At 30.1% G+C, this 15,333-nt stretch overlaps 1 protein-coding gene across 9 annotated transcripts in view; it reads right to left on the bottom strand.

The window, feature by feature from the left end:
- LOC127701418 (uncharacterized) overlaps nt 1-15,333 on the bottom strand; it is a 305,234-nt gene that overhangs the window by 41,350 nt on the left and 248,551 nt on the right. For 8 of the 9 annotated variants that reach the window (XM_052205280.1, XM_052205282.1, XM_052205279.1 and 5 more), the window contains 2 exons: nt 4,506-4,754; nt 2,671-2,817 (listed from right to left, as the gene is read on the bottom strand). In XM_052205280.1, coding sequence (XP_052061240.1) covers nt 2,671-2,817; nt 4,506-4,754 — 396 coding nt within the window. Of the gene's footprint in view, nt 1-2,670; nt 2,818-4,505; nt 4,755-13,736; nt 13,870-15,333 lie in introns of those variants that run through there. The other variant, XM_052205287.1, reaches the window with a different exon arrangement.

The following is a 15,333-nucleotide window of genomic DNA, read 5'->3' as shown; positions in this document are numbered from 1 at the left end:
ACACCATATCCGGATTTCGACAATTAATGTCTCTTCGGTGATGTTAGGAATCGAAACGGTATTTGGAAGGCCATATGATTTACCTCAATTTGGGATTGACTCTTGAATTTTGAAGAGTCGAAATAGGATGAACGGATTATATAAACCCGAAGGCAAATATAATACAAGCCCAAACGAAAACATATAAACAAGTCTAAATTGAAAACAACGTTCAAACCTATGATTGCGTGGATAAAAACCTCAATTTTTATACGTGTGCATGCAAAACAAATTTCTTGGTAGAGGGGTCTAAATACAGCACAAACAACATTTTCCAAAAGACCAAAAAGTGAAAAAGTATATTTTAACAAAACGCATTTGACTAGCAGGTCGAACAACGGATGTTCTTAAACCCTGCTGACTGCCATGGCGATTGCCAAATAAACGGATCACAGATGTAACAAAATGGATCTTAATTTTAATCTAATACCAAATAGAAAACAAAAAACTTGCGGAAAAGATGGTATACCGCAAACATGAGGTGCAAAAATTTGTACACCATATCCGGATTTCGACAATTAATGTCTCTTCAGTGATGTTAGGAATCGAAACGGTATTTGGAAGGCCATATAATTTACCTCAATTTGGGATTGACTATTGAATTTTGAAGAGTCGAAATAGGATGAACGGATCATATAAACCCGAAGGCAAATATAATACAAGCCCAATATATATATTTAAAATAACTGAATAATAGCCTACGATAAATCTTACGGGGCGATGGATCATATAATTATGATACAGTACACTACAAAATATAATATATAAATTGATTTAATACTAAAAACTTGAAACACCAGATAATTTAAAAAAATGATACTTTATATTGGACCAGCATTTCAATTATTAGGGAGACATAATTTTCTATATTTTTTTATGTTTCTTAAGATCAAAATAAAAAAAAAGGTTTGTATTCAATTTAAATAATAGTGTAGGTATGAAGTTCATAAATTTGGATAGGTAATTATAAGGTCTGCCTGTCAAAAAGCAGAACAACTATAAAACAGCATATATAACCCAAATTCATAATGCAAAAAAAGTTAATTGCAGACTTTATGTCTGTACATATGCTTTTTATTCGTAGTCATTTTAAAATAATTCAAATCGGTAATGTCTATGAATAAATAAATTTCTACAATTTATTGTGAAACTCTAATAAGAAAAGTACAGTAATAAAATTCCAAACAACCTCACGAATTTTACAAAATCTCTGAATCTGTTAGGGATTTTTGGAATTTTACAAACGCCATTCCTGATTTTACAAATCCACTGTTACATATATATCTTGTTTTATGGTTGCATTATTTATCTAAACGAAGCTGGTATTATTAAAAACACAGAGTTAAGATAAGAATTAAAAGTATTTCCTTCTTTGAATTTTAAATTGTGGATAAAATATGTATATTCTAAAATTTCTTTAACGGTTCAACGGAGCTATGTATCTTGCCTGCTATTGCTGCTATAAGCATAACAGTGTTATGTTTTAATATTAACAAATAAGTTCATTTATCAGTTGAATACTGAAAATTAAAAAAAAAACAGCTTTTCAAAATCATAAAAAAACTTCTGGTTAAGATATTTATAATGTTATGAACGTTTGACAAATTTATAAATGTTTATCAAAAAAATAACACCCCCCCCCCCCCCCCCGGAAAAAAACAATGACCTTTTAATCGGTATATTATGGATAATTGAAAACAATTATTTATCACAAATTTTGCTCTATATACTGTTATAATTTTCCAGGTTTCGTAGAATTTCATAAAGTGTGACGAAGTAATTGATGTCTTAAACCTTAACCTTTAGAGTGAATCAAATTATGACACAGCTTAATGTTTTTTGTATCAGTAAAATACGGAGAAAAAAAGAGAGAAAATATCTCAATTTTGCTCTGCATATATAATTGCACTAGAGTATCAACACGTGATCGGCAATTTCACGTTGATCTATTGGTTTCCAAAGATCTGGTGATACTCAGAAGATCCTAGAAAGTTGTACGCATTTACCACGATGTACTGATTACGAATGTGACAATTATTCCTATAAATTTACTGAAAATTATTTGTTTTCATTAAGGAGAGGAGGTACTGACAAAGTGATACCACGTCCACTCTGTGTTTTTTTTAGAAGTATTTCTATTTGTATCCATCTGATGAGTTAAGCCTTTTTCAACTGATTTTTATAGTTTGGTCTTATGTTGTACTGTTACACCACTGACCCAGGTTAGGGGGTGGGTTGGGCGCCCACCAATATCTTTAACCCTATCACATTCTATATGTGCCTGTCCTAAGTCAGGCGCCAATAATTTAGTGGTTGTCGTCTGTTTCTGCAGTGTATCATATTTGTTTTGCGTTCATTAATTTGTACATGGATTAGGCCGTTCGTTTTCTCGTTTGAATTGTTTTACATTTTTCATTTCGGTGCCTTTTTTAGCTGACTATGCGGTATGAGTTTGCTCATTGTTGAAGGCCGTACGATGACTTATAGTTGTTAATTTCTGTATCATTTTGTCTCTTGTAGAGTGTTGTCTCATTGGCAATCATATTACATCTTATTTTTATATAAGTGGCTATGGTAATGAATATATGTATGTTTATAGTATGAATATGATTGACATTCATTTACACATACCTTTCATCGGTATCGGTATACGACTTTTGAACGTTTTGCTGAAAACTGTAGGCGCAGTTGGGATATTGTGACTATGTTTTTCAGCATCTCGATGTGTCATTTCTCTACTCCTAAGGAAGCTTTGTATAGTTGCATTTAAAATAGTCCCTGAAACGAATTGAAAATGAAATTTAAAAATTGAATTCATTCAAGAGCTTTTTTTATTGCTGACTGATTTTTTATCATAGGTATTTTATTACAAAAATAGGTAATTGGTTTTAAAGTTGCATCAGAGAATAATAATATCCCACTAAAAGAGTGGAATTATTCTTGAAATCACCTTATCAAAACATTCGTCTTTCTTTTAATATAAACATAATCATGTCACACTTGCACTTAAGTCAGGTAATTCTAAACACGATGACTTAATAGTTAATCGACAGCTTGCCGGTGATGAGTTGATTTGAGTACTTTTTGCATCTTTCCTGTTTGATGATACTTGAAATTTCCTTTCTGACAATGTTGTATGGACAATAAAGCGTAATAACAACCAAACTACATGTAACAAAGAAAGAAGCTTTTAGATATTATATCCCATACAATATGTATTCACAAGGTGTCGATGTATTACAAAAAGCCTTGTATTGCCGAATTCAAATATTCCTGTAATAGTCAAATGCTAAAGAGTTTTTTGTTGTAACAAATTACAATTCCATCAAATGGTTCTATCTTAAGAATTGACAGGCAAATGATGTCAGAGAATTACACTTACTATTTATTAATTATGCTACAATAGGCCAAGATTGTCAAAATATTAGAACAGTTTTGTTTGTGATGGCTATATAATAGTGGTTAACTACACATAATTACAGAGAATCCTATTAAGTATGAAAAATTTCATCTATATACATTAAATCATCAAGGTTAAACTATCACAATATGTCATTACATTTCAACAGACCAACAATGTTCAGTCCAATTACCCAAGCAACAATTACCATGATGATTAATAATATACTAGCATATAGTTTAGGATAGGGATATGCACTGCTTTAAAGACTTTGAACAATAACTGGATATTGCACTTAAACCTTTGATGAATACGAAAGGTCTTATCATGGCAATTAAAATTCTTATGTATATGGTTTAGGAATGGGGGTCGTGACTATAATACAATACTTAAAGATTTATTACATGAACGGGTGGGATTAAACTCCCAGGGGGTTAACCCGTTCTTGCATTGAACGGTCATGCCATGGCAAACAAGCATATTTTTTGTTATGTTTACATATAAACAACATTTTTTTTACTATTTGACGTCGAAAATCAATGTTGGATAGCACTATGCACTTGTCTTGAGATGCAGTACCCATGGACCGAACATCAAAGGCCTCTGTCAAGAGATAAAACGGTTGTGTTAGAAGACGAAATGTAAAAACAAATCCAATATTGTGATCAGGAGGTTAAAGGTAATGGTTACACAAAGAAAATAGTGATATTCAACAATTCAGATACTTCTTCATGCCAAATAGTATATGCCAGTGTCAAAAGACAAACGTGGGTTGATCTTACAAAACTGTTATATCAAGAACCAGAAAAGGAAATGCAGAACTACTAGGAAAACACATGGATGACATAACTCCTTTAGTTACGGCAGTCATGTATGGGCTTTGCCCATTGTTGGAGGCCTATTGTGGAGAGTAGTCTCATTGGCAATCATACCACATCTTCTTTTTGCATTGTTTTATATGTAATCTTTTTTTAAATATTGAAGGTTAAGAATAAAATTTGAAGTTTTTAACAGTGTAAAATAATTACTAAATTACAATTGTTCATATTGCCTAAATCTTATATACCGTTCTCTAAAAAAATCCAACTTCTTTCTTTTATGTCCATACCAGCCCTTCCAAGATAGATCCATATGCCATCTGTAGATTGGCGTTGTTCTGGGGCCTCATCTCCGACTAAAATCTTGGCTAAAGTTGTTTTACCCACTGCAAACCGACCAGTCAAAAAAATTCTATTCCAAAAACAATTATATGTTCCACTTTTTAATAGATTTTTAAATTGCTTATCCGAAATCGTCTTTATATTATCTTGGAGACCTGCAAAGTTGAAACCGAAATAAGAAAACGTACAAAATTATTTATCCGTCCCTACTAATATGCCAATGTTATATTCTTAATCTGGATAAGATAAAATAGATTAAAGTATCTGCCTGCAGCCAGAATATATCGCTGGATTGCAGTTGAGCATTATGAACCAACAGTGAGGTTCATTTTCTGTTCAGCATGCTGATATTTTACTATCCTTAAATATCCACATTATTTAACATTTTATCATGATTGAAGTTAAAAGATGTGCATCATAATTTGCATTTGCCGGTTTTTTGTAGAATCGCAGTTACTCCAAGACAAATGTCACCAATAAAAAAAAATGTGTGTTTATGTCTTGTTGCAGAAACATGCATGGATACTTTACATGTGATTGAAAGGCATATCCTCTGTCTGAAACTTTCATTTACTGATCATGATGAAGTCTCGAACACCGTTCTGTTTTATTTGCTATCTTAAAATCTTGCCAGGATCTTCTGTTTGTTTCTTTCTTGTAATGGTACAAAAAAAACCTATTCATTATAAGTAGAAATGTCATTGGTTTGACGTAAAAATTACAGAAAAAAACGGAAATTACCAAAAAAAATGTTGTTGTCAGAACCTTGTAAACAAAATTTTGATACATGATTTGGACAATTGATTTTCATTAAAATAGAAAGAGCATAATGTTCATGCCAAATTATACATATCAGTGAGTTTATAGTGAAAGATAAGGTAGACAATCATAAAAGGTAGTAGGTAGTTTTATTTTCAGGAACTAGAAAAAGAAAAAGTTATACAGAAGCTCCTAAGTAAGTTTTGTATATAAACTTCACAAAAAAAAATGAAATACCCATTATTATCATCTTGAACAAACAAATGCAATTTTAGGTCACATGAATAACGAGTTCACATAAAAGTAATCAGGGAAATATCCTTCCTGTGTGTGAATGCTTTGGTAGGTTGAACCTTCAATTAGTCATTATGTGGAAAAGAAGGAAGAGATCGGTAAGATCTAGACTATTACTCTTTACTTACACTCAAAAGCATAACATAAGTGTAAATAGTTTGACATGTGATTAAAAAATTGTCCTGTGTTATGTACATGTTCATACAAAAGGCTGCATTTTGATATGTTTAAGCCTTTAAAAAATACAAATCAGCACATTTAATTTACACAGGATCGTCCTAAGTGCTCACAAGTAATTCAAAATTTCAATCAGTAGTAGTATATTGAAAGTCTTAAATACACATTAAACAAATATAACTGACGAATGCAGTTATTTACATATCTTAATGATAAAAATCTATCAAGACATTTTCATGATTATGGAAATCACTATAAATATAAGCCTATAAATACAAGAAAGTGTGTTCAGGGACAAACATGTTTATGAGCTGTAAGCAAACTATTCGTGAACTAGGTGATGACCAAATGTGACAGATTGAAATACATTATTTCATTCCAAAGGATAAATTAAAATTGAAGATTTATGCAATCTTAAGGCTTGTTTACTGTAAGTGATTTGACTTTGTTATCAGACTTCAGAGAGAATCTGTTCAATTCAAAATATCTAGTTTCTCAGTGATTTATAGTTTGACAATTTGTAAAGACACGTGTCCATTGTTGGATATTGATACCTGTTCATGGCTTTTATTAAATGTGTTGTATATCATTTGGTTGTTGACTGGGTAATGTTTTAGACCTTTTGGTCTTCAACTATTTCGATTCTTAAACATCCTTGGCTTTCAAATATCCTGATGAGAATAAATCCAGAAAAGCGACTCGGAAGCATGACAGTTATAACGTATTCATTTCATTTTTTAATTGAAACATTATAGAGTATTGTTGCCTTGAAATCTTTCAAGATGCTTTTATATACAACAATTATATATGCAGAGAAGAAGGGGCGATCTTCGTTGCCCTATTTTTAATGTTTCTAAAAGTTTTTTTGACGGTGATGTTACTTTGTTTCCATTCTACGCAGTCGTATATATCCCAGCTCGTTCGCTATGTTTGTGTGTGAAGTAAGTTATACATTTAGATGATGAACGTAATCTATGCATCCGTGGTAAACTATGAAGTCAGGGATTTCCAAGCCACAATTTACTTAAAATCTTTGATAAAGTATACCATGAAACCTTTCCGTGTGTTGTGAAGGTCTCTGTTTGCCTTTCGTTGTATTTCGTTCTGTGTATATTGTTACTTTTGTCTTGAACGAAGTAAATTTTATAAATACCAAAATGTATAAATTTGATTTAACTAAAATGATTTGCGTATGTATAGTGAAAATATGTATATTTCGTTGTTTAATAATACTTGTATTGTATATATTATTTCTCATGGACTTTGTTATTTGTTGACCCGAGAATACAGTTATTTCGTAGTGCATTTCTTTTAGACAATAAATTCAAATCAAAACAATCGCGCCTGCTTTATCTCAAAGAGATTTTTTCAGTGTAGTGTACTACTATTGGGACAAATAGTATCAACATTATAGAAAAGTCTAACTTAAAATATGGTCAATTCTATGTTAAGGGGGTTTAAAATTCAGTTTGACAGCTTCAGACATACCAATTTTTGACCTTTTTTAACTGGACCAAATCACTACTTAAAATAAAGATTCAGCAACCAAATTTTTTAACATGTAATTTCATCTCCTAACTAATATTTCATGCTTAAATATCAAGAAATGAATTGGGAAAGTTAATGAAAAAATTTGCAAGTTATACACTATTCACACTAGGTACTATATTCGTAGACAACGAAAACCAAAGGACGATAACTGTGTCCTCGGCCTCTTGCAGGATCAATTCATGCAATTAGAAGAACCACCAAAGACCTGTTTAAGATTAAGGACATTGAATATAAAGTGGCCGAAGTCCTCCGAAATACTCCAAACCATCCTGGAGGAGCAAATTTTGTGATGGTATTACTTTTTAGATATTGACTTATCATGTTTATATTTTATTAGAGTTGATTTGTATGAACAAAACAGGCTTAAAAATTTAACGAATTTTCACTTGTTTATGAATTTATAGCAGGACTGATATTGTTATATTTTAATTACAGAAGAACGTAGCTGGCAAAAGAAAAAAGAAGAATTGTTGAGGAGGAAAAAGAGAACTGAAAACATGAAATAAATTGATATCTTCCCTTAATTATTATTGCATTCGTTTATTTTGTTGATTGTTTAATCTAAGAAACAATGACATGCTAAAAATAATTAAAACAAAGACCAAAAGAAAAGGGAACATATGTGCAGCAATTAAAACCCGCAAAAACATTTCAAATTTGGAGAAAAAATTGGTTTAAAAATGCCCATATTTCTTCTATTTATGAAAATCGATGCACATTTAATTGCAATCAGTCAAATATAATGCCTCTTGATGGTTTTTTTTTTTTATGAAATTTGAATGATCAAAGGATAATGATGCCTTTAAACTTATGTGTGTTTTGCAAAAGAGAGCAATTATCTCTTTATTCTAATGGAAGTCACAAACCGTCATTAGTTTTTAGTACACTGTGTACATCAAGATGGGTTGTTTTTCCTAGAATATGAAGAATATCACGGAAAAATACTAAAATTTTGTTCGCATTGTTTAAAAATCAAATTATTATATTTGTTGTATTTATCAAACATAATGCACCGTTATTTACTATCAGTCATTTCAAATGCTTCTAGACAAGTTTTTTTTAATGTGACTAATATACAGATTAAAATCCTTCAACTTTAGTTTGTGTTGAATAACAATGCAATTATTTTTTTATTTAAATGGAAATCGTGAATCGCTTTTGGTTTTTAGTACATTTTGTACATCAAGATGAGATATTTTAAGTAAAATATGAAGAATTTCCCAGAAAAAAAACTTTTGTTCGCATAGTATAAAAAATGCCAATATTTATTCCTTTTATAAAAAATAAGGCACTATTATTTACAACTAGTCGTTTAAAATGCCTCTTTATCAGTCATTTTTTAAAGTGAATGATATAAGGAAAAAGATGCTTAAACTTTTGAATAAGAATGTAAATATTTCTTTATTTTAATGGAAATCATAAACTGTTTTAAGACTTTAGTACTTTTTATTCATCAGGATGGGTTGTTTTTCATAAAATATGATGAATATTAGAAAAATTGTGTTCGCATTGTTTAAAAATGCCAATATTTTTTTTCCTTTTATTAAAAAATACGGCATTGTTATTTTCAATCAGTCATTTTGAATGCCTCTCTTTATGTTATGTTTTCAGTGAATATTATAAGGAAAAAGATGCCTTAACTTATCTGTGTGTTGAATAAGAATGCATTTATTTATTTATTATCATGATTATAATGGAAATCATGAACCTCCATTGGATTTTAGTACTTTTCGTACATAGGGATGGGTTGTTTTCCATAAAATATGACGAATAACAGAGAAAAAACACTAAAGTTTTGTTCCCATTGTTTATAAATTCTAATAAAAAACATGTATTTCTTCTCTATAGCTGTTATTCATAATCAGTCATTTTAAAAGTATCTGGATATTAAGTAATTTTTTAAAGAATGTGAGTAATATAAGGATAAATATGCTTAATCTTTTGTGTTTGTTAAATAAGATGTCAAATATGTCTCTATCTTAATGAAAATCATGAACTGCCATTAGATTTTAATACATATTAACTTTTTTCCAAAAATATTATGAATATCAAAGAAAAGATACTAAAATTTTGTTAGCATTGTTTAGTAATGACAATATGTCTTCCTTTTACAAAAAAATAATGCACTGTTGTTTGCAATCAGACACTTTAAATTGATCTTGATAACATTTTTTTTTTTTATAGAATTTCAATATTCTAAGGATAAAAATGGTTCAACTTTGTATATTGAATAAGAGTGAAATTATTTCTTTTTTTAAATGAAAATCATACACCGTCATTGAATTTTGGTAGTTTTCTAACATCTTGAATCAGAGAATACTAGACTATATTACTCGTAATAATGTTATCTTACAAAAATGGGGACTGTGCAGTTTAACTATCATGACAATTTACTTGAACAAGGATTTGTATACTATACAAATCCTTAACAGGAACAATGAAAAACGTCGATAAAAATGTCGATAAAAAATCTCCAGTTTTGAGGGTCAACCTCCAGCTAAAAATGTTCATATCACAAGTTGTGACAAGACAACACTGTCACATGTATGCTTGGTGGTTTTTTGTCCATACGATATGATGAATATTAGAGAAAAATGACTTAAATTTTGTATGCATTGTTTACTAATACCTAAATTCCTTCTTTTTATGAAAATCAATGCACTTTTTTTTTGGCAATTAGTAATTTCAAAAGCCTCTGGATGAGTTGCTTTCATAAAATGTGAATAATCTAAAGATAAAGATGCTTTAACTTATGTGTGTGTTGAATAAAAGTGCAATTATTTCTTTATTTTAATGGAAATCATAATCCGCCATTGGATTTTTGTATATTTTGTACACCAGGATGGTCCTTTTTTCAAAATATATGATGAATATCAGATATAAGAAATAAAGTTTTGTTTGCAATGTTTCAATATGCCTATATTTCTTCTTTTGATAAAAAAAATAATGCACTGTTGTTTGCAATCATGCAGACATTTTAATTTGTCTGGATAAGTTATTTGTTTGTTGAAAGAATATAATATTATAAGGATACTTTTACTCAAACGTTTTTTTTTTGTATTGAAAAATAATGCATTAATTTCTTCATTTCATTTCATTAAAATTTGATGGAAATCAATTACCCATCAAAAATAATTTAGTACATCGGGATGGGTTGTTTCTTTAAAAAATATGACGAATTTAATGGAAATATACTTATATTTTGTTTTTGTTTTTTTGTTTTTGTCTCCAATCCATATATTGATATGTCTGTCCTAAGTCACAAACTGTGTCAGGGTGTCAGTGGTTGATTTTATTTACACCTCAAAACATTTTTTTTTGGCAATTTTGTTTATTAACAATTGGACACCGATATATTAACTACAAAAAAAATAAAGTAAGAGAGATTTATATGTTATAGACAAATATTTCCCCCTTCCGTCCTTTTATGTGTATTACTTTGTATGCGTTGTTCTTTTTTAACTGATTGACTGAGTGGTTGATTAATGTCCAGCAGCAAATGTTACATGCAAAAGGAAAGGAATGAACCGTTCGTTGTATTCGTTTACGTCCTACCAATAATTTAACAGTTCGAACGAGTCAAAGCACCCTAATTGGTCTTTTAGTTGGATTCTAAATTGACCAGTTTACGTTTCTAGACCTGCATGCATTATGCGTTTGGTTCAATTCTTTGAGAGGAGTCTTGATTTACTTTTAATAACCATTGGCCTTATATTAGCATGTTGGCAATAGCCTGTTTGAAATAACCAGGCTATTTTGCTTTGAAATCCAGATAAAGTCAAGCGTATCAGGTAGTTTCATGTCGACATCCTTGTTAAATGAGCAGGACACTTACATAAACAGCACTTTTAGGCCTTAACTTTTGCATTAATTAAAATACACCGATATGATGTGTACACTCATTTACATCATGAATGAATTGTAGTAAATTGAAATGCTTTTTAATTGACAAGAATGATAGAAATAAGGTCATGAAGTATATTGCCCAAGAGACAACTATCTATATACCAAAAGATAAATATTTGAACAACTTCAGGTCATGATAGGACCTTCAACAGTTAAATGGTACTATAACCTATTACAGGAATTCAGAAGAAAACATGAGGCTCCAAAGAGACTTTATCGCTCACCTGGATTTTCTTTTATAGATCTAGCATCAATGAATGTTTTACTGTTTACAATTTACTAATTATTTTCCAGTTAAAGTAAATGGGACAGGGGGTCTGAATTAAAATTGATAAAAAGAAATTTAAAATAATTAGCTAAAAGTAGTTTTTTGTAATCTATTTTTAGATAACATAATAAAAAGTATGGATCACGGAGCTTTAATCGATCTACATGTTGTGCAAATTGTCAGATTTTTTATAGAGTTTACATGTTTATGGAAAGATCAAAACTAAACGATATATTATTTTGATGAAATATGAAAAGATATCTCTAATGGCGTTTCTGATAATAATAAGACGAAATGTAGTCATGTACTTGTTTTATGCTACAAAAAAAACCCCAACAAAATAGGTAAACCCACAACACATTCCGTTACAAAAATTAATTTATTTGAGTTAGTTTACCTTGTATGATTAATTTGAAGAATATAAAATGAATAAAACAAAAAATATTCTGTATTTGTTAAAACAGTCGAAATGATAAGATAACATACAACTTCATTCAATTAGAGAAAACAGTCTTGCAAATGAATTACATTCTTCTCTCAAAATTTACATATTTCATTAAAGATCTAGACCGATTGTTTTCTGCTATTTTAGAATTCAAGATTGCGGAAGACATTTATAAAACTTAATAGTAAAATAAAAGTTGAAAAGGGCAATAACTACTTTCGCAGTCATCGAATGGTTTGGGTTACACTTTTATTTTTGCAGATTGATTTTTTTGCTATACATTTTTCATCCTATTTCAATCAAAATGGTTATCTAGTGATCCCTTCTCAGAAACTGAGAGGTTATGATTTTTTTATAGTGGTAAATACATTCCATTACATTTTCGATCAATTTCAAAAAGGAGCTCTTCGTTTATTTCCCGGCAGCCACAACATTTTGAATGTTTCCAACAGTCAAGTACCATAACTCCTGTCAAGTAAAAATGAGAGACAAACATCGAACTAAACTTGTCGTTAGAGGTCTTTAAACATTTCATTGAAATTCGATTCATTTTTAAAAAGCGCTTTACTCTTCATCTGGAAATCAAATGTGTTAGCGATGGACCCTCGGACAAAACGAGAGACGAACTAACAGACATGAATACTTCTCTATATCGTCGACTTTTCTGAGTGGGGACAATAACTAAAGAATAATGGATAGTATCCATCTTTTAAGGGCATTAACTTTTACAACAATTCAACTTATGATTTCGTCCATGTTGACTTCAGATTTTACTTTCTGAAAATGTTTTGCTCTCCGTATACTAGTTTCTTCAGAAAATTCAAATGTGGGTGAAAATCGTCTTTCATTGGAAATTGGTCCTATAAGGGGTCAACTAATGTTTTCGCCGTGCTCTCTTGTGAATGGATCTTATTTTGTGAACAGTTTTGCTATTTAAAATTTCTCTCTATCTATAGTTATTTCTCAAAGAAAGCTACAAAATTGACAAACATTGTTTTAGAGGGCAAAAACTCCTTTAAAGGGTCAATTGTTAATTTCACAATGTTGACCTATTTGTAGTCATATTTTGTTGGATACTTTCGCCATTTAACGTTTCTATCGACGTATTTTATGTTCTGAAAAAAAAACATAAAACATGGACACATTTTCTATCAGGGGTAATACGTTTCCCTGATAATTTCGGGTATTTGACATCTGTATTGGTTTAGATCTCACTTAACTGACTTATTGTAAATCGACGATTTCTGTGTAATTGTCTAATTTATAGATCAACTTTGCTAGTTTTTTTTTTTTTTCTATTGTCAAAGTACAAAAAAATGTAAAATAACGGAAGTAAACATTGTCTCGTAAGGACATTAACTCTAACAAGAGGTGAATTGACGATTTCGGTTATGTCGACTTATAGAGTTATAGATTGAATTTTGCCGAACATTTTTTATATTTAAAGTTTCCCTCTCTCTATCATAGTTCCTGCTACAAAGTAACAACAATTGTTTGGTTTGTCTCAAAGGACAGTAACCGTTATAAAAAGTCAATTCACGATTCCGGTACGTCTGATGTTAAATTATTTTTAAATCTTACTTTGCTAAAAATTATTTTATCATTCAAAGCTTTTCTTCATCAATTACAGTTTGTGCGAAACACTTTTAAAAATGTATATATCACTTTGCAGGGGCAATTATGTTCTAATTCATAAATTCAAGCGAACATAAATTATTTACAAAATAAACTCAACACCTTTGTATGGGATCAGCTCGCCTGATAGTGTGCAGCAAAGCTTTAATTTTCTTAAAGACAAATGCAAACTAAAGTTCATCTGTTACTGTCTGCCTAGGCCTACACAATCGAACCTCGAATGACAAACACAAAAACCAATCTACAAGAAAAAAACAAATTTTCATTATGTACGCAAATACAAATAATGAATCAAATAAAAGATTCTATTCCTACACGGTCCGTGTATATTTGCGTCCATTCGTTTTTCATTTTTGAAATATCAAAAACAAAAAACAAAAAACGAGAGTGTTTTCATTTTTCGTTTTTGATTTCTCAAAAACCAAAACGAAAAACAAAAGTGTTTTCATTTTTCGTTTTTGATTTCTCTAAAACCAAAACGGAAAACGAAAGTGTTTTCATTTTTTGTTTTTGATTTCTCTAAAACCAAAATGAAAATCAAAAGTGTTTCCGTTTTTCGTTTTTGATTTCACTAAACAAGAATATTGTATTTAATTTTAATTATTTCTCGTTTTATAATGTACATTGTTTTCCTTTCTTGTTTCACAGTCATTGATAGTAAATAATGCCAATGTAAACACCCCGGTGTTCTTTCAACATAATGTAGACAAAATAGACCGCCTGACTTATCAATTAAACTACGGTGATAAATGAATCAAAACCTTTCAAATTACCTTGTTTATATCTTTAATATTAAATAAATTATTATATTTAAATATTAAACGAATCATTAATTTAAATTGTACAATATAATATTATATAAAGATGGTACAAATAAATAGATTGATTACAACATCACATTAACAAGGGAGGTTACTACTTTTAAAAACTTATAAGAAAACTACCCCGGTCGTTAAAGTATACATGCACAGTCACTGTGGTTATCAGATCTTTAATCGAAGATAATGTCGACGGATGCAAAAGACTTTATCAATCTGAACAATAAGGGTGCGTGATCTTTACTTTTAAATTTAGAAAGGTTGATCTCAGATGATTAGAATTCATAACCAAGGTCCATTATACGAACATTCAGGACGATAATGTGTTTTGCTTGATCAGTTGATTGAAAAACAAATTTCCGCAATTTCACAATTCAAAGCGGGATTAGCATTCAATCATTTTGCCATTCGGAGCCTACTCGGTATTAGTTTTGCTTATTTTTGAAAGCTATATGGTGACCCTTAACTAGAGCCTGGGTGTGGATGGGGGTTTACGGAATAGAGGGTGGTGGGCAAAAAAAATATAAATAATAGAAACAATGGACCAAGAAATGAAAAAAAAATAGAATAATGAGGTGTTAAAATATAAAAAGAATAGAAAAATTGGCAAAAAGTATAAAGAAATAAACATTATAAAGAATAGAGAAAAATGGCCTGAAACACTGATTAAAGAATAGAGATAAATGGAATAGAATACCAAAGAATACAGAAATGAAGAAATACGCATCCAGACCATCATACTAGTTGCCTAAACCAACGTTATTTTGTCTCCGGTAGAATGTTATTGGTTTTCATACGTTTTCTTTTTATTTCTATGCCTATCAATTAAGACATGAGCTTTCATAATTTGCCAGCTTATTACATTATAAAAAAAGACTAAG

This window comes from Mytilus californianus, unplaced genomic scaffold (assembly GCF_021869535.1).
Source record: "Mytilus californianus isolate M0D057914Y unplaced genomic scaffold, xbMytCali1.0.p SCAF_5, whole genome shotgun sequence".
NCBI lineage: Eukaryota > Metazoa > Mollusca > Bivalvia > Mytilida > Mytilidae > Mytilus > Mytilus californianus.
This window is presented reverse-complemented; position numbering and strand designations above follow the sequence as displayed.